The following is a 26,549-nucleotide window of genomic DNA, read 5'->3' as shown; positions in this document are numbered from 1 at the left end:
TTAATTAAATCTGACGTTTGCATGCATTGAGATTAATAAATGTTTAAACAATTTGGGAAAGCCTTGATGATGATGCCACGGCACTAAAACACTGAGGAGTCAATGTATAACATTTAAGTAAAATAGAGGCATTACAGGCAAGAAACTAGGAAGAGAAATTTTGGACCTGGCTGATGGCCCCACCTTTTATTGAAACAGTTATGCTCATGTATGAAAAACATATGTCTGTCCATCCATCACACAGTTCAAGAATTGACAAATTATGTGTAAAATATTATCAGCCCCAGAAAGAAAGTGAAAAGTTTTGTGAAGATGCTGATTGAAGCAGGTAGAAATGTGTCTTTTCCTACTGGGAAACAAAACCTGAACTGATACAGTATGAGAAGCCACTTAGTGAGAAGTCATTATTACTCCGAATGCAACATGATGGATTAATAGATGGAGCAATGAATGGATGGATAGACGGTTATTCTCTCGCTCTATATTCTGATAATATATTAAATCTAAATAATTGTGGTAATCCTAAACAAAAGCATTTTCTCAACAAGGAATCCCCACTTCAAACTGTGCTAATGAAGGCAGATCACTCTGCCTTTGCCATCAGTATAACACTTGTTTTCAGTTTCAGTGGGGTCTTTTGCACCAAACTGTTGCCAGTACTTCAGTGAAGGTACTGTCTTTGTGTTTGACATTACTTTTGTCAGGAGGCTAAAGGCAGGTTTATAGGGAAATGAGTTAATCAAATTAGTTTGAACTTTCTTTTGTGGGTGTAGGGATGACTCCTGTGAAAACACAGTAATTTAACAATAATATTTTAAATTAGCATCTACATACTGACATCCTTTTTTTCAATCTAACCCCAGTAATTTCAAATTTTCCATCACTGAATGTAAGTAGGTCACTGTACTGTCACAGTACAGTGATGATTATGATGATCAGCAGATGATTTTTTCCTGAATCAGTTCTTCACACGGCATGTTTCACATCTTCTAGTGGTGCTAATAAATGTTGTTCTAAAAAGTTATGTTTAACTCCTGACTTCCATCCACTGGTACATATACGTCGCTAATAAACTGCTTGTTTAAAACAGCATTATGATTCTAAGGTGGTGATATTAGGTACTCTCAAAAGTGTTTCAAATACACTTTTGAAAGTGCTCTCTAACAAGTATACTTTAGAAGACACTCTAAAAAGTGTATTGACAGAATTAAGTTCAATATTGTGTATGTATCCTAAGTCTCATGTCATGATCCAGGGACAGATTCTGTATGTTAAGACATCTATTTAAAATCATTTAAATTCTAGCTATATTTTAAGCAAAGTGTGAGTGATAATATAATTTTGGATATTTTATTTTTTTTTAGTTTGGAACTAAAGTTGAAAGTTGTTTGAGTTGACTTTCTGTAGAATTAAATGAAAGAGATTTTAATTATTTAACTAATATAAACTAATGATTTGGGTAAGATTCACTGAAATTTCTCATGTTAAACATAATGAATTAATAAATTAAATTGTAAAAACTTAATTTATTAAGTTGGATGATCATACTATATTGTGTTATAAAACTCAATATAGTAAACTGAGTTGGTCAGACATAGGTCACCAAACTGGCATTGAACTCAACTGTTTCAAGTAAAGTCCAAGTAAAAAGATTCTTTAAGTTAATTAACTTAATTTAAATTAGCAATATTTCTAAATTATGACTTCATTGAACACAAAAAAGCAAGTTGTCATCAATAAACCAAATGAATTAAGTTAGATTAATGTATGAAAAAAAAGTATTTTAAATGAACTATGGCCAAAGACACTTTTTAGAGTGTAGCAAAAGTTGGGGGGAACGAAAAAGAAAATGCTAAGAATGAACAGAGGAAGACCATGGGGAACACATCAAAGAAAGGGAGAAGGTAGGAGTTAGGGAACAAGAGATGCATGCATTTTGGGAAGTGGTTTAAAAATATGCCGTCTGCTTCAAGGAGAGTGAGTTGGTTTTATGGGCTTTGCAAGTCACTTACCAAATCTTTCTGAAAATGACAAAGCAAGAGAAAGTAATTAGAAAGAAAAAAATAACAACATAGCATTAAGTTAGGTTAAGGTTGCCAAATCCAAATGAGTTAAAATCTAGTTATTTTTTGTGCTTTTCAAACAATTGTATATTTTAAGTATCAACTTAATTTAGAATTTATTATTATTATTATTATTATTATTATTATTATTATTATTATTGTTGTTTTTTTATGTTACTTTGTAATAATAATGTTAATACTTGTAGTTTGCTCATTAATTTTTTTCTTATTTGATCATGTTAATGTTGATGTTAAATTGTGCTATGAATCAAAAACAAATACACGGTGTTTGAAGGCCTTGTGATGTGCTACGACGCACATCTCAGTTTCAGACACCATCAAAGACAAACATTTTAACAGAGAGACAGCAGAACAACTGTTAAACAGCAAACACAAAGAAAGTTCAAGGCATCATGAGACAGACAGACAGACAGATGACACAGAGGTTAGACAACACTGGAAGCTGGATCTCTTTTATCCATAGCAGCTTAAAACTAACAAAGGCACAGGGGACAGGTTAAAGATTTTTACAGTTTGACAGGTTAAACAGTTTTTCAGAAGCTGGAGCTCACCATTTAAATAATCAAAGTACAGGATAGTAAATTGCTGATGGGGAAAACAAATGTAATTGAAAAACAAACATTACGTTCTATAAAATATTGATCTGATTAGGATTAAAATGTATGGAAAGGCATCCTAGGACACATTCCAACTGTGTATATTAAGGTACATTAAATATAATACGCTACAAAATGTGAAGAGTTGTGGTTCATCAATACAATTTTGGGAACTATTTTGTTTTTTTCTGAAAAGGCGTTATGTCCTGATTGTAATTATTCTCAGGAACATAACGACTGTTTCCTTTCACATAAAAAAGAACCATTTTTACCTATGATAATCAGGTCAGTATCTTGCTTATGCAGAATTTTTTAGGAGTAAAATAGGACAAGTTTTTCATATTATGTGTAAAAAAAAATATTTCACTTTGTTGATTATTTCCTGCTGTGCCATCACATATACTTCCAATTAAATCTAAATATGTTTGTGCTTGTTATGTGATAAACTATTAAAGTTTAACAGGTATACATACTTATAGACAGCACTGTATTTTTTACAATGGACTCCAGAAATCTGTAACATCACAGGCAATATTTGAATCAGACCTTTATTCAAAGACATATACTTAAGAACTTTTCTCAAGAGGAAAAGTAGATAAACTTCTTTTTTAACTACTTTTCTATAAGAAAAGCATACAGGAATGTAAAACTATAGTAATTCTGACTGTACAGTCTTCTAGGGGCCTCAATTAGGGCAAAAACTCAATGGTGACAAAATCTTTATTTAGAGGCCTCGTTCCTGATTTACGATTGCAGCAACAAATCAAAGGAGAGTCATTGGATTTTTCAAATGGTGACAAATCATCGACCTAAAATATCTACCCCTGTTGCCCAAAGCCACTGCAGGGCCTGCTGTTAATTAGCAATATAATTAGACATTGTGTTACTGGGGCAATCTGTGGGCTTTAATCAATATGAACAATAATACATTTCCACATCTGATTTCACTGTGCAGAATGTGGACAATGTTGTCACTGTCCAATGAGACACAGTTTTTTTCGGGCATTGAAATGTAGAAATGTAATTTACCTTTATTCTAATTGAACTTATTAGTTGTCAATTTGAAAAATCAAATCAAGAAATTCTGACACATGATTTGTAAAAACATAAAATCTTATTAAAGGGGCAGATATAGGAAGTGCCGGAATCTCCTGCAAAAGAAAGAACAGCACAAAATCATAACATAAGCTTTCCTTACCAGAGCGCAGTTGCTTGATCCGTCCATCACTTGTATTTGGATCTATGGGCAGGAAGTCTTTGTACCATGTGATTTCTGGATCCGGTTTGCCACTGGCAGAACAAAGCATGGTTGCTGTTCGAGTTCTCTCCACCACTTTAAGTTGAGGACCCATGTCAATGTTAGGGAAGCCTGGTGGCAGAAGGTCCTCTGTGGAGGAAATATGAAAAGAGGCCATGAAAAGCACTGGCTTCGGAAGACAAAACTTCTCCTAAAAAATTGATTTATGGGGAAAATCTCACTCAAATGCATTTCTTTTGAGCTTATGAGTTTTGAGTTTTTGTATTTCTTTTACAGCTCCAGCTTAAATTAACCTATCACCAATTTATATCCACAATGTTGTATCAATAGGTTCTTGCATCCTTACCCTTTTCCGCTTTGTACTCCAAACCAACTTATGTTTCTATCCTAGTTGGGATGCACAAACTTAACCACTGCATTGCAAGTTATTTACATGTATTAAATTATTTTGATAAATTATGGAGACAAATGACCATAAATATTCAAATGACCGTGTTCAGATCTTAGTTAATATTTTAAATATATATTGTCTGTTGAAGATTTCAACTTATATGCTGGAATGTTGCCCGTTACCCAATCCTAAGAACAACTGATTTAAGAAAACTTCAATACGAAAAATTTCACAACTTCTGGTTCATCAATGTTACTAAGATGTAAGTGATCTCAAAGCAGCAATTATTTGATGTTTGGGCTGTGCAAAATGACTTGGTGCATAACACTCCTTTTTATAACCAATAAAGTCATACAAAAATAAAAAAATAAAACTTCAAATACTATCAGTCATTTGACTGCAAGATGAGCTGCAATTGTTTTTCACAAATTTATATATTTATTTACTTATGTCTTCTTTCCTTGGGGAAAATAGAAACATGAAACTATGCAAATAAAAGCATAACAAAGTCAAACTCTAAAACATATTTAAAATTCATGAGTAATTGTGGAAAAACATAAAGATAGATTGTTAAAAAATCCATTGACTATTGAGATTTGGCTTTGTAACCATAATCTGCATGAGGGCATCAAACACAGGCATGTCATTAATTTCAATTTCAGTTCACAAGTTTACAAAATACAACAATTAAAAAAAAAACAGTTAAAGGGGCAGTATTACACATTTTCCAGGCATATAGTACCATTTTATAGCACAGTCAAGTACCTTCGTTACTTTCAATTGCTATAAAAATGCGGAATACATCAAACATAAATCAAAGTAATTTGACTTCACAATTTGTCTTCTTAAAATTGGCATCTGTCTCTCTTTCTGACCCTCCAACTTCAGCATTTGAACACAAGAATGCCTCTCAATTATGCCTTTTACAGCTGTTCCTAGGAAAGTTCAACTGAGAAGTAGTTTGTATGATAAACTCATTAGCACACTGCTGCTGCTAGTCTGGTGGAGCTTCGTGGTGAAAGTGTGTGAGCGGGAAGCTGTGTGAGGTGGATGCTCAGCTGGAGACTGCAGCTCCAGTGAGGAGCTTTGTGAAAATAGTCAGCAATTTGTAAGAGCAACCATTTCCTAGACTGCCTAAGCAATAAAGCATTTTTCTTTTAATTTAGTTAAGATGTTGTCCTCGCCTTTGAAAAACATCAAGTTTAAACTTAGAGTTATACATACTTTCAAAATAGGATATAATGTGGTATTATGACATAATAATATCTCATGTTATTCCAAAAGACAAGTACAGTTGATAAATGGCACTGCAAAGCCATCCTTTATAATGATAAAGTACATCATCATGTACTTTATAATTTTTTTTTCTTTTGAGAAATGTGATTGTTTAATAAATGATGCACATGAGGTACTTTGTTAGACATATAGTATATTCCATTATCATTACTCTTAAACCACTTCAGACACCACCACACCAGTTGGCTCTTGTTCAAATAGAAACAAAAACCAAGCAATTTTCCTAAAGCTAATAATCATGCATGATTGAACCATCATTTCAGTTTAAGAGATGACAGCTTAGTGGACTCTGTGGTCATTCTTCTCCTCCCTACTGTCTTTGGGCAATTAGTCCCATGGGTCAAATTGCCTGACCTTTTCTCTGGCTGGAGCCAGAACAATGATTCATTCTCAGATGACAAGGGAAGTACCCAGAGCTGTAATATGCATCTGAAGCTCAAGGCCACATCCCAAATGGGAGAGGATTGACCGACTGAGATACTGGCCAGTGGCACAGCAGAGTAGCATTTGGCAAGCTAATAACCTCATGTCCACATTACAGCCATCACAGTGGCCTCTTTGCAACATGATAAGCACTAAATTAAGGAAAATCAGGACAGAAACTTGAATCACAGTTTTAGTTGGAGACCCATAAATCAGGACATATGGTGTTCATCAAGGGAAAGGCAGTTCTGGGAATGGAATACAAAAAGGCAACTTCCAAATGTGAGTGAAAGAAAAGAACCTCACTGTCTCAAAACTAAATTGAGTCAGGTAATCGCTGAGGCTGACATAAGACCACAATGAATATTTCAACGATGGGTTCAAACACTACAGGCATTTTCACTGTTATGTTTCTAGCTGTTTCCTCTCCATCTCTTATTCATAACCATCTCTGTATTAATCTTTGTACCAGTTTATCTGAAGCCCAGAAAAGCTTTAGCCAGCATTTTGTTTTACAGTTATACAGCTGGTTCTTACAAACTCCCTTCTTTGAGTGTCATCAATGATCTATGTATGAGATACAATCGAAGGTGCTGCACTTATGTACGCCTCTTGCTAGTCCCATCTGTTAGAAAAGCATATCTGCAAAGGGTAGCTCTGCAACACACCACCAGCGATGCATCTGATGAATTTGATACCACTAACCCTATCTGCACAACAAATCACTCTAAAATCATGGGAGAAAAACATTAAACCAAGGCCAGTACAGGCCACATTACAGAAGCGTGAGAATACACACTGACTAAGTGGATTTTAAACTAATTTGATTAGGCAGGAAACAGAGGGAATGTGCACGAAGGAGCAAAAGAGGGCAGAAAGGTGGGTGAACAAGCAAACAAGAATGCTTGGATTATGGATTCAGGGATAGATTATACCACCATTACAGCTGCTCTGACCTGATACGGCACCAGCAGCTTTCCTGAACAAATGGCATGTATGTTGGCTGTTCACTTTCCTGGAAATAGAGTCTGATACAATCTTTCACCCTGAAGCTTACAGACTGTGTCGATAAAGGCGGTCATGCAAAAATAAATAGATCACTCATCAAGGGAGTGGAACTTTAGGGTTAGCCAGCCTGGATATGAAGGCAACTGATATGGACAGAATCGTATCCCAGTGTTCTCAGAGAGCCAGTCCCCCATCATAGAAGAGCAAGTGCATTTTTTTCTGCACTTTGTGATGATGGATCAACTCATACAAACTATTGATCAATGGCAAAGTTGTGCACAGATTTGCTGAGTGGATCTCTACAATCAACTGACCAGTGCCAACCCTCTGATAAGGTTGTGGTTAGAATTGTCTTGACCAAGTTAAAAAAGGTCGGTCCTCCTAACTCTTCTCCTGGCTAATCTCATGTCTCTTGACATATTGTTGAGAAATTCATCTCTTGAAGAATTTGGTTGTGTGACATCTGTTTTGCTCCCACCTGCAAATCCATGCATCTATTTTGTTCAGTTTCTCCAAGGTCAGATGAAAAGTTCCACAAGGGAAACACAGACAAACAAGCCTTTTACAGTAAAACTCACCTAGTCATTTAGGGAGATCTCATCCAACAACAACAACAGTTCCAACAACAAATTCTTGCTCTGCCTCCTGGTCTCTTCTGAGTAAGACAACAAATCACTCTAAATTCATGAGTGATTTGTTGTCTTCCAGAAACCATCCAGAAACCTTCCAAATTGAGGCACAGACTAACTCGCTTAATTAGATGCCCTATCCACCTCATGTCTCTCAGCTGAGACCTTTCAATGCACAGTGGCTGATGGAGCTCTTAAACTCTTCTTTAACTTTACAGAAAAGGCCAATTTCTGCCAGCTACACAGATGATCTGATCTATATTCTATGACCATGTTATTTAATCATAGACAGACAGGTGAATTGTGAGCTTCACTTTTTGCCCACAACAGATGAGGGCAGTTCCTTTATTAATGCAGAAGAGAATGCCATCTATCTATGCATCTCATGCTCCATCCTACCATCCTTCATGAACAAGACACAGACCTGGAAGAACCAGCCATTTTTATTCTGTTCACTGTATAATTGCAAAGAATTATTTATTATTATCATGGGAAAAAAATGCACACTTGGTTATCTTATATAATACTATTTCACATCACATTAAGATACTGCAAAAATAAAAGGTCTTATTTTTTGCTTGTTACATCATACCAAGCTCCTAATTATAACTGGTGTTGCGTGATGCACTGAGTGACAGAAGAGTCTCTGATTAAAGAAGTCCATTTTATAATACAGGCACAGGTTCAGCTTTGTGACTACATCCATTGCAAGCTCAGATGTGGAATGAAGGCGTCTCAGTCATGCCTTGAAGCAGACTAATTAAAACAGCTTCAATTAGCACTTTACTCTGGCACATGCATTTCTAGGGCCTTTCTCCACTGACTGACCTGCACAAATCCTGCAAATCTCAAAGTTGCTTAGACCAATTTGTTACAGTATCACACATGACACTTAATCCCTAGGTGTCACTTCTCTACCCAAACAAATGAATCCCTAATACCAGAAGGTTCTTGCTGTGCATTGGTCAGGATTTTATGCTGCATATGGGATGTTGACATTACCCTACTGCACATCCCATTAATTTTTAAGTGAAGCCAACATCAGTGGCTTTAGAATTACAGGGTTCCAAGCCATCACTGATCTCCCAGAGTGGAGAGAGTCATAACTAATGATGAAGAGGGAGAGGTGAATCCCAGCAGACTGGGACTGCAGCAAAATGCAATGATGTGCTCCACCGTACCCCGCACCTATTACTCATATTATTATTTTCACTTACAGCAATGATTTAATTTCATCAGCAGCCTAATCAGGTTAACTGATTACCCAGTGCTCCAGCATACAGACACAGGCTTTAAGCAGGCCTGTGCACTAATGCCACAGAGGGACTATAGGGACACAGGCAGAGTGAGAGCACAGGAAGGACAGGGAGGTTGACAAACTTAATTTATGGTATATAGTACAAAGAAATAATGTAATAAACATTATGGAAGTAGATGAAGAAAACAATGGAAAAGTATATTTTACACTTAAAGAGGTACACTGCCGAGATAAAAGTTTGAACAAAATAAAAACACTATTTACTATGACATTTTTCTGTAAGAATGACTAATATATCAGGAGGTTTATTCAAGAAAGTAGACATAATCCACCACATTGACTCTTATTGTTTTGCAGACAAAGTAAAAATAATTTGTCTTTAAAACATTGTTGGCAGCATTTGATGTTTTTCTGTGATTATCTATCTTTGCTGGTTTCTGTTTTGCATACACTTGTGCCTTGGAGTAAAGCTTTTAAAAACTAATAGTTTTTAAACATAAAATGTGAAACCTAATTTGTAATAGCAATATTAAAATATATCTATTTCTCTCCCATTCTCTCTCCCATTTTGTCAAATTCCTTGAATAACGTTACTAGTAAGAAACCTGTTAAATTGCTTAGGGGAACATGGTGGGGACAGTGACAAAGAAAAATCTAGGGACAGAGAAGAATAGCAACACAGGAGAAATTTAATCACAGTGTCTCTGGCCCCAGCACCAATAGCCCTCTCCAAGATAGCCATCTCAGCTGAATAAGGGTTATTATACAACCAGCACTCAACCTCTACCCTCTCCTCCATTCCCAGAAAGACATCTGATGTCCTATTAGTATTCTCAGCACCAAGCACATCTAGCTACCAAGGGCAACATTTACATCAAAATCTTCCAAAAATACCACCCGTAGAAACCCATTGAATGAAGAAATGAGGGAAATTAAGAGGGTCATCATCTTGGATATGGATGGATGGATGGATGGTCCCGTGAACATATAATAAAATGTTATGTGGCTTAATAGTTAATGAATAAAACATTCATTACCTGAGCCTGAAAAGTTGTCAGACTAATGTGACTAAAAGCCTATGACAAACATCTACTAGTTTTAGATAATGTCAGACTAAAAAACTTGTAAATTTACTTTCCCAAATACAAATGGAGTGTATGAGCACCAGCATCCCTTGTGACCCTGGAAGGATAAGTGTGTAAGATGATAGATAAATGGATTTGACAACAGTTGATTTAAAAATCTGAAGCAGTGACAGGAAATGCTGGTAAAATAACAAAGTAGGAAGCTGAGTTATCTTGCAATTATTGATGAAACAGTAACATTTTGTGGAAATTGCTTCAAAACATCTTTTGAAGAAGTTGTATCTTGAACCTCACACTCTACAAATCCAGCAATCTTCAAATGAGACTTAATGTTTTCATTATACCTTGAATTCTAAATGACACAAAATGAGGTCAAGATCTTGTGAATAATAATAATAAAAATATAACCCAAACACCTTTTGCAGTCAGGTTGATTGACTAATGCATTATAGAAATGGGAATAGATTAAAATTTAACAATTAAGAAATATAAATTTAACTCAGAAAAAGGCACTTGCTGTACACAGATTCTAATCCTTTAGATACACATCTAACCACTAAGGAGTTTGGGGTAAGGTCCACAATCCCCTGGGGAGAGAAGGGATAAAGTTGATGCCATTAAGGGAAATGGGTCCCCGTTCAGAGATGTCAGCCAGTCACGTCAAGTTTAAAAGGTGGGTGGCTCTGAATGTGCTTTTCTAATGGAGTGTGTGTGTATGTGTGTATGCAGGGGTGGGATTGTGTAATGAGGATTAGTGGGCACCTTGAAACTTGACACCAGTTTATGACATAATGTGGAAGGCAGTGCAGCTGTAAAAAAATATGTATATATATTTTTTCAACTTCAACTTTTTATTTAACTGTTCCAACAGACTTGCACAGAATATTAATTCATATGTGCATCATTATGCAAAAGAATTTCTTAAGGCATTTTCTCCAACAATGTTACAAAAATATTTCAATTGATGCATTTTTCAGTACATGTATCACTAACTGTGTACATTTGAATTAAAAAGGTGTGCGATATTCTGTTATTGTTATAAAGATACACACGATTTCACAATTGCAGTGTTTCTGCTATCACAAATGCAATGACAAAAAAATCACATGTGAAAAAGTATGTTAAATAATTAAAAAACATGGCAGGATCTTATGAAGGCATTAGAGCAACAAGTCCTTTGCTCATATTTTGGAGGTGCTATTTATGTGCTGTTTTTAATGCTGTTTAAATCATATTTATCCATTTAAAAATTACACATTTTGTCTAAGTGGTAAACTTCAATGGAATATAGGTTTTAAATGCTTTACAAATCTATCATACTCTGTCTTTATTTATGATTTACGTAATGTTCCAGCTTAATTAAAATTGGGGTTATATTAACACGTGTATGTGAAATAGCTCTTCAGTTTCAATTTTATGTTTCTTAGATTTCTTCAAACATTTTATTTGTTTATTGGCTTGTTATGTTTTTTCTTAAACCACCTTATCTTAACTGAGTTGTAGTTTACTATTATTCTTTCCTATTAAAGAGGAAAGAATACTAATCTTGTTAATTTGGTCTTTGTTCCAACTTTACCACAATAAGTGTGCACACAGCAGTTCTAAGGCACCTAGGATTTTTAAGTCTATTAACTGTCAGCCCTGAAGTGCTCACAGCATGACCCCATGTTGTATAAGTTCAGTCACCTGGGTTGTTGGGTGATGTATATGCATGAGGCTCGCAGTTCAGGCCACTTCCCCTTGCTGTTCTTTATGCATGAGCTGGGCCACTCCTTCAGTTTCAACAGGATTCACATCTTCTTCCTAATTCTCCTTTGATGTCATCCAAAGAGTAATTCCCCTTTTTAGCTAAGTTTTTTTTTATTTTTTTATTTTTTTGTTCAAAATAAATATGTACAAATATGTGTTTTGTTTTCAACAACTGGCCCTGTGCCTGTGCCATATATCATGCAACTGGGTAAGTATGACTCTGTTTTTTTATATGTACACTTTTCACAGCAATGATTACATAATTGTAATCACTGCTGAATATGTTACATAATTGTAATATATTCAGCAAGGCAAAAATAATTTATTTCCATCCAATTTACAAGTTGAATTTTAATTAAGTAAAAATGATAAGAGGAGTTCAATTCATATAACTGGTTCTTTCTGTTGAATTCTTTTTTATTGTGACATATTGGTAATTGGTAATACTGACATGCGATTTGAAGGAATATTTCTCTCACATTCCCTTGAAATGCTGGGAACTTTCTCTGATGCTGTGTTCATAAAATGTGAAACAAGAAAAGTGTTTAATTTAAACTGTGGGAAAGTTTGCCTGTTCTCCTTGTTCTCCACACTATGCCTGCCCAGATTGATTGGGTAACTGGTTTCCTCATCCAGAAAAAACAAAAAACAAAAATCCTAACTTGTTCAGGCACTTGAGTTTGTATTTGGATGACTGCTTGTTTTGGAAAACAGCTGAGACAGGCTCCAATCAACCTGCAAACATTAGAAGGTTAAAATAATGTGCAAAGTTGATATTGGCACATCTGAGAGTCTTGTTATGAAATTGTGCAGCTGCATCTCAGTAACTTAAAATACTATAGAAAAGTTCATTTATTTTTTCAGAAAATGTTCAATGTTTGACAGGATCGACAAAAAGGGAATTTTTAATACAGAAATCTTATGCCTATGGCCAACAAAACAATAGTGAAATACTTAACTCTCCCTGACAGCATCCACAAAGAGAGCAAGTCACTAACAGTCATTTTTAAATATGGTGACTGTTCACAGGAGACTCAGAAGGTGTGTGTATAGACTCCATGCGCTATGTAGTAGATGACACTTTCAGCAAGCTGTAAATTCTTGAATATTATAATAATGTAATATATCTCCTTGTGTACTGAAACTATATTTTCCACTTTTGATTGGAAATCAATTATCATTTCAAGTCAGCTATTATTGAGTTGAAATTGGATATGACATTTGGCATAATTAAACAAACATGCAATAAATTAGCATCTATCAGTAAGCTTATCAGTTAGACATCTGCCTCTGTGTCATTCACAATTCAATTCAATTTAAAAATACACACCCTTGCAATAGTGGTAGTACAGACTGTGAGTGCATATCTAGGATAACCATAGCTACTCTGCTTATGCAGGAATCATATAAAACCACATTAAGATACCAAAAGATCAGGAGAGAGCCTTCCCTCTTAAAGACCTCAGGGAAACTTCCTCTACTTCCAACTCAATCAGCATCACCTTAATTCTTTCCATATTTTCCTCCCTTATCTTTCATGCAACCACTTAGCTTATTTCTCAGTTCTTCAACGTCCGATCACACCTGATTACAGCACGATAAATTCAGAGGATCAAAGGATTCAATGGCTATAAATTCTCATCCTAGTGAATTTCTTCAATATTGAACTTTATTTTAATATAAGAAAGGTAAAGGGCTGACTGCATTCAATCAGAAACTGAATAATACAGCTATAGAAGTAAAAGTGATGCATGAGGAGGAAAAGGTTAAAGGTAAGTGGAAAGATATTTTCTGAGAGGAAAACAAAAACAAAGGCAAAGTCACTCAAGGACAGTAAAGGAGACATCTCTGAGAAAACAGCACAAAACTTTTTAAGCTTCCAATAAGAGATCAGGGGCATGGGGGCCATTCATGTGGTCAACATCCACCTATTGATTTGCTGTTCGTGCCTCACCTGCCCTTCTCTGCTCACCAATAACAGCATTGGAGTTCCTGCTCAGCAGTGAGTAGCACCTTATAAGCAGCTTAAAAATAGAATTACAGGAGGACCAATAATCAAAATTAGCTAACTCTTTAATACAGAGTTTGCCAAACAAAGGAAACAAAGTAAACTAAAATGTTCATCATTTCAGCACTGCACAGAAAGGAACTTAGCATGTAAAAGAAGGACATTTACTTCCTGTTAAAAGCACATATGTGTATGAGCACATAACACTTTGCCAACTGGTAATGAACTAAACAGCACTGCATTGATTTATAATTTACAGTTGGTGACAGCAAGATTTGTTTAAGAACAAGAATGGACTTGTTGCCAGGGACAAGTTGGAGATGATGCAAGCGGCAAACAAAGGGAGTGTAGGTCCATTACATTTCCTACTGAGTCAACATCAAGCATCCACGGACAAGTGCTTGTGTGACCAGTCTGATTAATGTCTTTGCTGGTAGTTTAAGTCCTATTCAGACATGCAAGTCAATGTAAAAATGTATGATATCTGCATCATGGCCAATGAAATTCACTCAAGAACTTCAACTTATAAGCATGACTACTGTAGGGTGAGGTGTACATATGCTGCTATTTTATTTATTCTTTCTTCAGTCATATTACTCTAAATTATTATTACTGTTCAGAATTTTTTTTCTATCCTTTAGCAGTATGTCATTTTTGCTCTTTCTCAAGCTGTTGGAGAAAAGTGGAAGAGGGCAAAGGCCATCTCAAATGCAGGCAGACAGGAAGAGAAGACAGATATGTTGCTGATACTGCCAAGCTTATTCTTCACTGTCTCATTACTGGATGGCCAATGCCTGCCTGCTGGCCCTCTCTCCTTTCCCCCCCGCTTTGTCTCTATCTCTTAGCTGAACACACATACACATCAGACACAAACACCACATAAACCAAACAGTCTGACATTTGGTCTACCTCTGCACACACACCAGGACAAGAACCTACTTTCTCTCACACACATGCACATACACACCTGCTCTTCTTTCCTTTTGCTTTTAATTATTTTTTAAATTTAGTCAGAGCCCTCGACAAACGTGCCTCTTCAAAGCAAACACAATGCTTTGTATGCAACCCCATTCAACATCATGAATTAGTTTAGCAAAGACATAAAGACAGGACAAAATCCAAGCCACAAACATATCAATACAAAAAGGCAAGACAAAATAATCTTAAAAAATAATAGAAATAGTTCTGAGTCTTAATGCATCTCTACCATCATATACTTGTGGATCAATATAAGCAAAACATTGCTAGTTAAAATACCACCCAGGGGTTGCAAATTAGGAAATAGAATACTACTTAATTATGTGTAAATTTATACTAACTGCATATCTAGATAACTACTAACAATATATCAGTTAGTAAGTTTACATATAATTACAATACACGTGACTGTCATTTCGGATGCACAAGTTGGAATTTACTGTGGATTTTCTCTAATCCACACAAGGTAAAACTAGTGCAAACACTATTTGTGGACACAAACAGTGCTTAGGATTTGGTGTCTGTCTCAAGAGAACACACACTCCTCACCCTTTTTAGTCGTCAATATGATTCCAGTATAATTTTGGATGGACCTGACTTTTAAACATAGTAAGTAGAGATTTTGATAGGCTTAAGCTCCAGGGTATTCTGGAAGGATAATATTGGTCCATTTGATCAATTTTAAAACACATTTTTATGGGTGACTGGGATCATCATGCTGTTGGAATTGTTTCCAAGTTTCAATCTTCTGTCCCAAGACACACTCTTAGTTTAAAAACAAAGTGGGTAGGTACTTTCAGAAAAAGATGGGAAACAGCAAGTACCAAGACTGTAATAAACTGCAAGATGGTCATACTGCAGTGTCCCTGTTCACTGAGAGGCAAATATAACAACATAGAATAAGAGGGTACATTCAAGACATATACGACTGCTCCAACATGGGAGTTATTTATTAGTTATGGCGTCATTCATTGAGTTTCTCTGAAAACTAATGTATTTAAAATTTACAATAACCCATGTTGTCCTCTCTTGACAAGGGCCAATGAGCAGACAGCCTGATCAAACAGTAGGCCTTCATACTTTACTTATCTCTAGGCAATGGTTGGTAGCATAATCCTGAATGACTTAGTGCTGGATTGTGTGACATAATTTTCTTTTATAATTCAATCAACTAATAAAAGCTATTTTTTTTATTTTAACATGTTGACTGCATCATATTTAACCATTTTTTTATTTCATGTAAAAATAAAGTGAACAAACATGAGCAAAACAAATCTAAGGTTACAAAGATCAGTACAGGGGACTTTTAAAGCTAAGATAAAGGAAAAAACTGCACAAAATAAGCTTGAACAAAATTAGGGCATTCAGGTCTAATTTAAGTTGAATGTTTAGTTGTATAAAAAACAAAACATTCACTGTGTTTAAGAATATAAAGTCAGGAAGCTAATAGGAAATTTTTGAAAGATGGAGGGGGATAGGTATGATATATACATTCTGAAGAAAAGTTTTCTGCATATGTGTATAGAAGCTTCAAAGGTATCAACAAAATGGTTTAACTTCTACAGAATCAACAACTTCTGCAGTAAGGGCTGCTTTGCCAGATGGGGATCTGTTTCAGGGTCATGCAAACACTAGGTAAAAAAAAACAAACAAAAACACATTTAAAGACAAACATTTAAGATTTGATCAAGTGTAATAAATCCCAAAGATTTGCCAGGAAGAATCTAATTTCAGCTCAAACAAGTTAGCAAAACTACATCTGAGCAAATGGGTAAATCTAAAAAAAAAAAAAAAAAAGATTACTCTGTGATCTCACAACATAGGGAGCTGATTGTCCCCTAGTGGCAGCTTTTTCTTATTTCTGATTCTATAAAACACAGTTGGTGGAAAAAAAAAGGAAAATCAAAAGAAAAAAAAAAAACATGACAACAAAAACCAACAGCAAGTCATGTCATCTCCAGAGTGCACTTCATATGGCTGCTGGTCCTCCTCCAAGGACTCCCAGAGGACTCTATGAACGTCTTAGTGGAGCCAGATGGCCCCCATCTTAGGTATTCACCTGTGGCAGTGAAGTAACAGCCAAGGAGGTGTCACAGTCAAAGCTAAATGCAACTGCCATTGCCATCAACATATGCGCACACACGCACATACCGAACTGAACAACATAATAAAAAGTGAGACTTTGTTATTGTCAGCACAAAGTTTAAAAAAAACTGTAAGAGAGAAGTCCTCTTTAAAGTTTTAGTGCGTCTCTGTCATGGTACGTTTATTGCCTAAATACTATGTTTGCACAATTACATATTTGGAATGCATTTTTGTATCTCTGTGTGCCTGTCCTTAAAGGAGCTGATGAATGTGTGGGGAGAACAGCGTGCTGTTATTCATTGTATTTAAACCGAAAAAGATCTTTTGATGAAATCAAGTGATGGATCGGGCAACACCGATGTGTCGGCACATGCATCGGCACATGCATCAAGCCCATGAAGCGCATATTCCTTTCAGCAAGTCAAGTGACCGATACAGAAAGTGTTTCAAAATGACACTGGCCCGCCAAACAAATCTTTCAACGGGATGCTTTTGCCAAAAGAATTATTCATCTTTTATTGTACTACATCAACTATGGAGCAGCCTCAAGGCAAACAAAAGGTTTTGTAGTTTGGGACCATTTTGATCTTACATCAGAAAATAAGGTATTGGTTATCACTTCGTTGTTGTTTTCATCCGGTTCTTTTCACTTTCTACTTGATCTATCTGAATCCAAATTCAGCGGAAATTGACTCTTATTATAGTTTCATATTATGTTCTGCAGGTTCAATGTTGCATAGATTTGACAGAACTGTAGTATTTAAATAAATCTACCTCCTCAATGCCTATTATGCCAGGCCTCATTCTGATGCCTGGCATTATAGGGCAAGGCATCAGAATGAGGTCCCAGATACACCTAGGATAAACTCAAATATACAGCCATTCTACAAATTAGTTAGTTGCTTTTTATAAATTCTATCATATAAATGTATTTTTTTCTATAGCAGAAGTTGAGTCAAAAAAGTGTAATAACACACAAATTTTATTATTTTTTTTTATGAAAATTTGTGAAACTGCTCCCCCACCCCAGTACACAAGCATCCTCATTTCAAACACATTCACTTAAATTTTCACTTTATGGTACATGTTCACATCATTTATTGACTGTATGTAAGAATATCAAATACAATTAGGGCCAGAAATATTGGACAGTAACACAATATTTGTGAGTTGGGCTCTGCATGCCACCGCATTGGATTTGAAATGAAACCTCTACAACAGAATTCAAGTGCAGATTGTAACGTTTTTAAAGGGTTGAACAAAAATATCTGATAGAAAATGTAGGAATTGTACACATTTTTTACAAACACTCCACATTTTAGGAGCTCAAAAGTAATTGGACATATAAACATAACCCAAACAAAAAAGTTTTTTCTCAATATTTTGTTGCGAATCCTTTGGAGGCAATCACTGCCTTAAGTCTGGAACCCATGGACATCACCAAACGCTGGGTTTCCTCCTTCTTAATGCTTTGCCAGGCCTTTACAGCCGCAGCCTTTAGGTCTTGCTTGTTAGTAGGTCTTTCCGTCTGAAGTCTGGATTTGAGCAAGTGAAATGCATGCTCAATTGGGTTAAGATCTGGTGATTGACTTGGCCATTGCAGAATATTCCACCTTTTTGCTCTCATGAACTCCTGGGTAGCTTTGGCTGTATGCTTGGGGTCATTATCCATCTGTACTGTGAAGCGCCGTCTGATCAACTTTGCAGCATTTGGCTGAATCTGGGCTGACAGTATATCCGGTACACTTCAGAATTCATCCAGCTACTCTTGTCTGCTGTTATGTCATCAATAACACAAGTGACCCAGTGCCATTGAAAGCCATGCATGCCCATGCCATCACGTTGCCTCCACCATGTTTTACAGAGGATGTGGTGTGCCTTGGATCATGTGCCGTTCTCTTTCTTCTCCAAACTTTTTTCTTCCCATCATTCTGGTACAGGTTGATCTTTGTCTCATCTGTCCATAGAATACTTTTCCAGAACTGGGCTGGCTTCTTGAGGTGATTTTGGGCAAATTTAACTCTGGCCTGTCTATTTTTGGAATTGATGAATGGTTTGCATCTACATGTGAACCCTTTGTATTTGCTTTCATGGAGTCTTCTCTTTACTGTTGACTTAGAGACAGATACACCTACTTCTCTGAGAGTGTTCTGGACCTCAGTTGATGTTGTGAACGGGTTCTTCTTCACCAAAGAAAGTATGCGGCGATCATCCACCACCGTTGTCTTCCGTGGACGCCCAGGCCTTTTTGAGTTCCCAAGCTCACCAGTCAATTCCTTTTTCCTCAGAATGTACCCGACTGTTGATTTTGCTACTCCAAGCATGTCTGCTATCTCTCTGATGGATTTTTTCCTTTTTTTCAGCCTCAGGATGTTCTGCTTCACCTCAATTGAGAGCTCCTTTGACCGCATGTTGTCTGGTCACAGCAACAGCTTCCAAATGCAAAACCACACACCTAGAAACAACCCAGACCTTTTAACTACTTACTTGATTACAGGTTAACGAGGGAAAGGCCTTTTGAGTTACTTGCAGCCTTTGGAGTCCATTGTCCAATTACTTTTGGTCCCTTGAAAAAGAGGAGGCTCTGCATTACAGAGCTATGATTCCTAAACCCTTTCTCCGATTTGGATGTGGAAACTCTCATATTGCAGCTGGGAGTGTGCACTTTCAGCCCGTATTATATATAAATTGTATTTCTGAACATATTTTTGTCAACAGCTAAAATAACAAAACCTGTGTCACTGTCCAAATATTTCTGGCCCTAACTGTATATTTTCAATTTAACTGAAGATATGACATAAGACAATATATAATATACAATAAAATACAATGACTATGGGTTGAAACGCTTCATGACACCTCATTTACCCATCACTAGTCATAGCAAATCAGTTCTTTCTAGGAATGAGAATATTAGGAAAGTTCTGTTCTATGCTTGCTCGTAAGGTAAGACATCTTACCATACGACTTCTTTATCCGGAAGAAATGCATGGAAATCCTACTTGTTGGAATATTTATCTTATCAGCTGTGAAAGTATGGATTTTCTTAACTATTGCTCTAATAGTCAAAATGTTTCTGTGCATTTGCATTTGATAAAAAATCAATGTGGGTTCCAATGTGCATGCAGCTGAGAATTCCAATATATGTGGACCGCACATTTCCGGCCAAGCCACCCATCATAGCGACCCATTTTCTGCCTCTCTAAATCCCAGACCACATCCCCTCTGTTTACTGGAAATGCTTCCCTTGTGCCTTGTCCCATATCCTGTAATCCTTTGCCATGTTCCAAGAATCCATGTTCATCTATTGTCCTCCTCACCTGTTCTACACTGCCAATCATCCACATCACCTTCTGTTGCCTCCCTTCATCTATTGCCAACTTTTCATGATTTTTAAATCCTTGATTTTCTGCTGTTTCTCTTCCTCAACTCTAATTGCCTTTCATTCATAATGTTCAGTCTTCTTTACTTTCACCCTTCAAAATCTTTATTTTCCTATTTTTGTATTCTCTTGACAGATATTACATATCGCTAATGGTCTTAGAGTTTTATTTTCTAGGTTCTATTCTGACCTTGATGGGCAAATTCAGGGAGCCTGGGCCCAGTTAAGGATGGAAAACAGGACATTTCTGCTAACCTCTGCAGACATCTGTCAAATTCTCCTCCATCAACACACACTTACATGCATATTTCAATGCTTTGTCTTGCCTGCACAAGATATCTTCCTCTTGGCCCTTGAGTGGATCTTAATAACTTCATATTTGTTATCTTCTTACACGAACTGCTCAGAATTTGTTTTGTGCTCCAACCGAGGGCCATAGTGTGCATTTTCCCAATAATTCACTTTTATATGTGTGTTGTTGTTCAGCCTTTATGCTTGCCCAAGCTTATTTTGCCCAGGACTTCTGAGACTGAAATGATAAAATCCTCCATAAACAAAATAAGCTTTGAATATGTTGTGCAGATCAAACTCTCTTATTTTTTTAGATGAGATCAGGTAATGATCTATTCATCCATCCTTAGTATCTCATACTCTATTTTGTGGTCCTGGAGAGCCAGCAGTCATCAGGTGAATTGCAGGATAAAACCTGGATAAATCACCAGTCCATCACAGGACAACACAGTGACACAAAGGAGATACACACCTGGATGCTAATAACTATAATTAATTTATCATATTAAATCAACTCAATAGTTATGTTCTTGGACTATGGGAAGAACCCGGCGTACCCGGACACAACTTATCCATGCATGTGGAGAACATGCAGACTCCTTGCAAAGATCTTATGCTGGGTATTTCTGGAATTTTAACCCAAGATGTTGTTCTAACTGGTGACTGGAATTTGAGAATTCTAAGACTTATCTGCTCTGATCACCTGGAAATTCAAAAATTACATATTTTTAACATTTGGCATGTCATTAAGGGGTCATCTAAGCCCCTTTAAAAATCATATAATTATGATTTTTGAATCATACATCATAATTTATTATTCAAAATGTACACATACATTTTGGCATTGGCAGATTAAGCAGCCATAAAAATCAAACATAAGAAATCGGTTACAAAATTATTATTTCAAACTTCTTGCTGTTGATTTTCTATGCTTCATCATTTGCCAGTCTCAGATTAATTAAAAGGCTGCCCTAACAGTAAAATGTCTTAAATGTACTTGGTCAAGAAAGAAAAGAAAATGTGTGGGTAAAGCAATTTAAGTGAAACATAACACCGGTAATTTACAAAATGAACAGACAGCAGTCAAATAGCTTACTCCAGGTTAAGTTATTCAGATTGTAACTGTATTTCTACACTAGAGGAACTCACACCTTTGTCAAAGCATTGCAGGTCTGTGTCTAACAATGACTAAGCTATGTTGGGCAAGGTTTGCTATCTCTGGCGCAACGTTCCCACCAGACAAATGCTGCCCACACCAGTGCTGGTGGATCTGACAGCCAGAAAGGCCTGGTGTTTGTGCTGCCAGCCTGGCAGCATTAGCTCAGCTTCATCCAGGCCTGGAATCAAGGCAGATGGCAGTGGAAGAGAAAAGAGGAAAAAGGCATTGTGCTGTGTGGGTCTGTATATTGGAAGCCGTCAGCAAAAGGTGCAATAAAAAAGAAAAAATCAGGTAGGTGGCAACATCTTTGTTCACCACAACAACATCATCATGACCTTAAATGTTATTTTATCCACACTTCATCTAAAATTGGTTTTTATCATGAACTACTGTGTACTATATAGTCATTTTACTCCTGCTGTATCTGTGGGCACTCTTGTATGGGATGTCCAAGCACATCTGTCAGCTGCTGTGGCCTCTCTGTAGATGCACAATCAATCCAATTCATCAAGGGACTTTAAGAGCTGCCAATGACAGGCTCAGCTATTACTTGAATGACAGCTGATTAGTTTCATCAAAAAATATGTGATTAACAGTCCTAAACACTTTCAACTGTAAAAGAGTTGGTAGTTTGCATGTTTCCATTTGTTTTAGATATATTAACATGGTTTTGGTACACCTTCGCATATGAAGTCTTAGTCTTTAAAATATAATACTGTATGTTTCTGCACATAGAAAAAATAGATTTAGCTAACGATTTATTTTAAGTTTGGGCTTTTTTTTTAAAGAAAAAAACTGAGTATCATAATTTCAGCTTCACAAAGTATGATGTGTGTAACATAAAACTTTTCCTAATAAACTGTCCCAAAGTTGAGCGCAGGACCCCACTGGGAAATCAATACATTTTGGGTGTTGATGTCCAATTAAAAAAAAAACAAAAACAAAAAAAAAAAAAACTAAATTTTGACCAACTAAATTTAATTTGCTATAAATCCTTCAAAAACATTAAATAAAACATAAAAATACATTGTCAATCAATGCTGCTTGTGTTTTATTTTTTTGCCTGACTATTTGACTTGCTACCTGTAAAGTACTGAAACTAGAAAGTTTCACTACCTCTTGAGCAGAAAGTCACAGATTGAAATTCCAGACAAAAAAAATGCTGCTCTTGTAAATGCACTGCATAAATCCATAATGTTCTTTTGGGGGTGGGGGGATTAAAAAGCAGGAGGCTTTACCTCTGATGATGGTGAGCTTGGCGCTGACGGAATTCTCGCCTGCGCTGTTCTCTGCTAGACATTCGTAGATATTCTCATCACGTGGTGCTCGGAGCGGTTGGATTCTGAGCACAGCGCCAGCACCCTCGTCAAACTCAATGGTCTGTGAAATGAAGCATAAAGAGCAAAGTTTGGTAACCTTTGTTTGGGATTTCAATTTAAATACCACAAGTTTTTAAATTGGCACCAAAGTGTAAGTAAAGAGTAGGTCACCAGAGAAAGCAACTAGCAATGGACAACATTGAGCTGAAATTTATCACAAACTTTTTTGCAATTTTCTTTCAAGTGATTATAAACAATATTACAATTCAACACAGTCTTCTGGGAAATAATCATTAATTTACTTTGCTGACTTCTACAGAAAATTACATTAGTGTAAGTAAGAAGCTAAATACACACAATAATGAATCATATATCAAGGAATGTATTTATGCTTTATGAAAACTCAATATGAAAAAAAACAGTTTGGGCTTCAAAAGTAACAGTCGTACAATCAACAAACTATGTTGTTTGTCATTGACTATATTTATATTGTCAGATGGAGATAAGTATGAATATGGTCCCACTGTGATCAGTTAACATGTAGACAGGTGCACCACAAATGTGGTTTATTCTATTCTTCTGAAACCAAACAATGCTAAAAAAAAATCCATTAAAGACAGAGTTTCCATCAATACAGTTTGTGTTTTCATCTTGTTTTACAACTACAATTATGCCTTTTTCTGCTTTGTTCTTGTGTTTCTCAGGTTTGTTGAAAGTCCTTGGAACAACAAAGATGGATAACATATGGCTTAGGATTGTGGTTGCTAAAGCAGTTTAATAGGAATTACATAAACAGTAACTGTTCAGTTATGTTCTGTTTATATGAAGTTGTAATGTTTGTGAAGGACTCCATTAACTTTGCAGACAGATTCTGGCCACCGGGTTGGTATTTGGATAACCTAATCTGATCCGACTGAAAATCAACAGATCAATAGGTACAAAACTAGAATATTGATGGTGGCAGTTGTGAAATAATCGGTCTCAGCTTTTTGCACAAATCGTTGTCCTCTGACATCTTTTCTTTGGTCTAATTTTGGACAAACTGGTCCATGAAGATGCTAAGATTCCAAGCCTGACAGCATAAACTACAGTTCTAGTGTCTATTCCTCTTAAATGGAAGCTAATACCATTTCAACCAAGGCCTGATTGCTCCAACCATCTGAGCAATGTGTGACTTTGAACCACAAACAGGAGCCTTCTGCAGCTCTGCTGTTTGTGTGACGCACATCCCGGCCTGAGCAGCTAATTAAGCTAAAAACACTGCAGAGCATGCCATCGTGATCAATATCAAAGCAACTGTCTAGAGGGAAGAGAAGATAAGAACAAAAATAAAACTTCAACTTCAAAACCCACTTTTCAAATTTTTATGCCCAGCTAAATGGGAACCGTCCATTCGGCTGGGCTCCTTCGTGCCCTTGGCTTTGTTTTTCGCTTAGCATGCAGAGGAGGAGCAAGCACAAACAGAACTTGTCTTTTTATTTTATCCTCAGTTGGGATTCTGGTCTTCCTGTTGATGCTTCTGTCATTTATTTTTCTTTTGCTTTTCAGCGCCTTCCCCCACGGTTTCCCTCATGCCGCTACGCATGAATGTGCGGGTTCGGGTGTGTGCATAGATCTGAGTGCTGTCACTGTTGTCACTGTTAAATAAAGCAACTTTTTAATTAAGAGACATTGAGCATCAGTCAAGACTTTTAGAGATGCCATCTGGGATGCCTGCCGAGAAGTGAATAACAAACATCATGAATAACGCACAGGCATAATCATGCAGTCAGAGCTGCTTCAAGAAAAAAAAAAAAAAACAGCTCTGGAAAAATGTGACAATAACAGAGTCAGTCAAGTGCAAAAAGGACATAGTTTGTGGAATGTAAGGGATCAGCTTTTCAATGTTGGGCAGCTGTAGCTACTGATAGACATGCAAATGTTCAAAGGTTTAAATAAGTAAATCCATGAAAGGTGTAATGTGTTTTCAACACCAATTTGTAAAAATCATGAGGGGAAAAAATAGAATAATGAGCCTTTTCAAAATTGTTATGATAAACTCCAGCAATAAGAAAACTGCTCGCAAGATGGTAAAACAGAGTAACCGAGTAACTTCTTGCCCTGTAATTACCACTACCCATCCTTCCAATAATTCTGCCCAGCTTTCCTGTCTCTGCTGAAGAAAAGCAAAATTGCTGCCACCACATGTGACATATTTGATCTTATTTATATTTATTTATTTATGACCATAGAAGCTTAATTTACATGCTAACTATGTTGCTTAAATGGCTTGAGGCTAACTGAATCACACAACTTTACAGGTTTCTTTCCACACTGGCTTTCATCTTGTCATTCATGAGAGTAAGATTTGTGCAGTGCCAAACTAATAGTTATTCTATCAAGAGACTTCAACCTGAGCAGTTGGAATGTGTAGTTTCTGCAGAGATATAATAGTTGTCTTGACTTCCTCTGTTAATGCTCTTTTCACTGGTCAACTTGGGCAGATGGCTATCATCTTGTAGGTTTGCAGTTGTGTTATACTTTTTCTGGTTTCTGTTAATGAACTCACCAGTGCACAGTGAGATGTACAAAACCTGGGCTGTTGTTTTATAAGCTAACCCTACCAATAACCTCTCCATGCTTTTATTTCTCAGTGTTGCTCTGTACTCCTTGCTTTTCATGTTTCTTTTTTAGTTTAACAACTATTGTTCTTCATCAAAACCCTCAAATAACAATTACATTTATAGTAACAGTAGATTACACTAGCAGGCTCCACTTAGTAACTGTGCATTATTTAGTGCTGATCTATTACATAAAGTGTAAAACAGTAAACTGAAGCTTGTGATTGTAACAAGACACATGCGTGAAAAGTTCAGCGTTTGTGACTACTACATGAAGGAATAAAGAGGGTAATTCTTCTTTGGTGTGGTTGAGTGCCTTTAGTTAATTTTAGTTGTATATATTATTATTATTGTGTGTTTGTTTATTTAATATTGTATATATTTGACTTTTTGCACGGGAGTTGCAATAGAAATTTCGTTGAATCCTGTTCAATGACAATAAATGCTATTCTATTATATTCTATTCTATTCTATTCTATTCTATTCTATTCTATTCTCTTCTATTCTATTCTCTTCTATTCTCTTCTAAGAGCCCAATACTTTGTAATCCGAATCAATAACAGAGAACAAGATGTCCTTCATTTTCACACAGCACCAAAATTTTTTAATATGATTAATTATATTACATGTTTTTAGGCTACATTTAATAATTCATTTTAACAGACCTGCATGTGATTATTTAGAGTTGTAATTTTTTGACAGTAACATAAACACTCTGTCTCTCTACATTAAGTCAGCCCAGCACACCTATAGACAGGAGAAAGTCACATCATAATTCACAAACTTACCTCTATGCGCTGAGAGTTCACTTTCTTTCCTTTCTTGTTCCAACTAACTTTTGGCTTGGGGTCACCTGTTGCCTGGCAGACAAAGGAGACCACTCCCCCCGAGACACCAATCTGGTCAACAGGAACTTTAGTGAACTCTGGCTTTGCTGGAGAGCAAAGAAA

General features: G+C 36.3%; 1 protein-coding gene across 7 annotated transcripts in view; it reads right to left on the bottom strand.

Annotated features, from left to right (window-relative positions):
* Positions 1–26,549, bottom strand: part of ptprsa (protein tyrosine phosphatase receptor type Sa) — a 239,569-nt gene that overhangs the window by 92,251 nt on the left and 120,769 nt on the right. For all 7 annotated transcript variants that reach the window (XM_055054714.1, XM_055054740.1, XM_055054749.1 and 4 more), the window contains 3 exons: positions 26,388–26,533; positions 22,919–23,060; positions 3,879–4,067 (listed from right to left, as the gene is read on the bottom strand). In XM_055054714.1, coding sequence (XP_054910689.1) covers positions 3,879–4,067; positions 22,919–23,060; positions 26,388–26,533 — 477 coding nt within the window. The remainder of the gene's footprint in view (positions 1–3,878; positions 4,068–22,918; positions 23,061–26,387; positions 26,534–26,549) is intronic.

This window comes from Poeciliopsis prolifica, unplaced genomic scaffold (genome assembly GCF_027474105.1).
Source record: "Poeciliopsis prolifica strain line A6 unplaced genomic scaffold, Auburn_PproV2 SCAFFOLD002, whole genome shotgun sequence".
NCBI lineage: Eukaryota > Metazoa > Chordata > Actinopteri > Cyprinodontiformes > Poeciliidae > Poeciliopsis > Poeciliopsis prolifica.
This window is presented reverse-complemented; position numbering and strand designations above follow the sequence as displayed.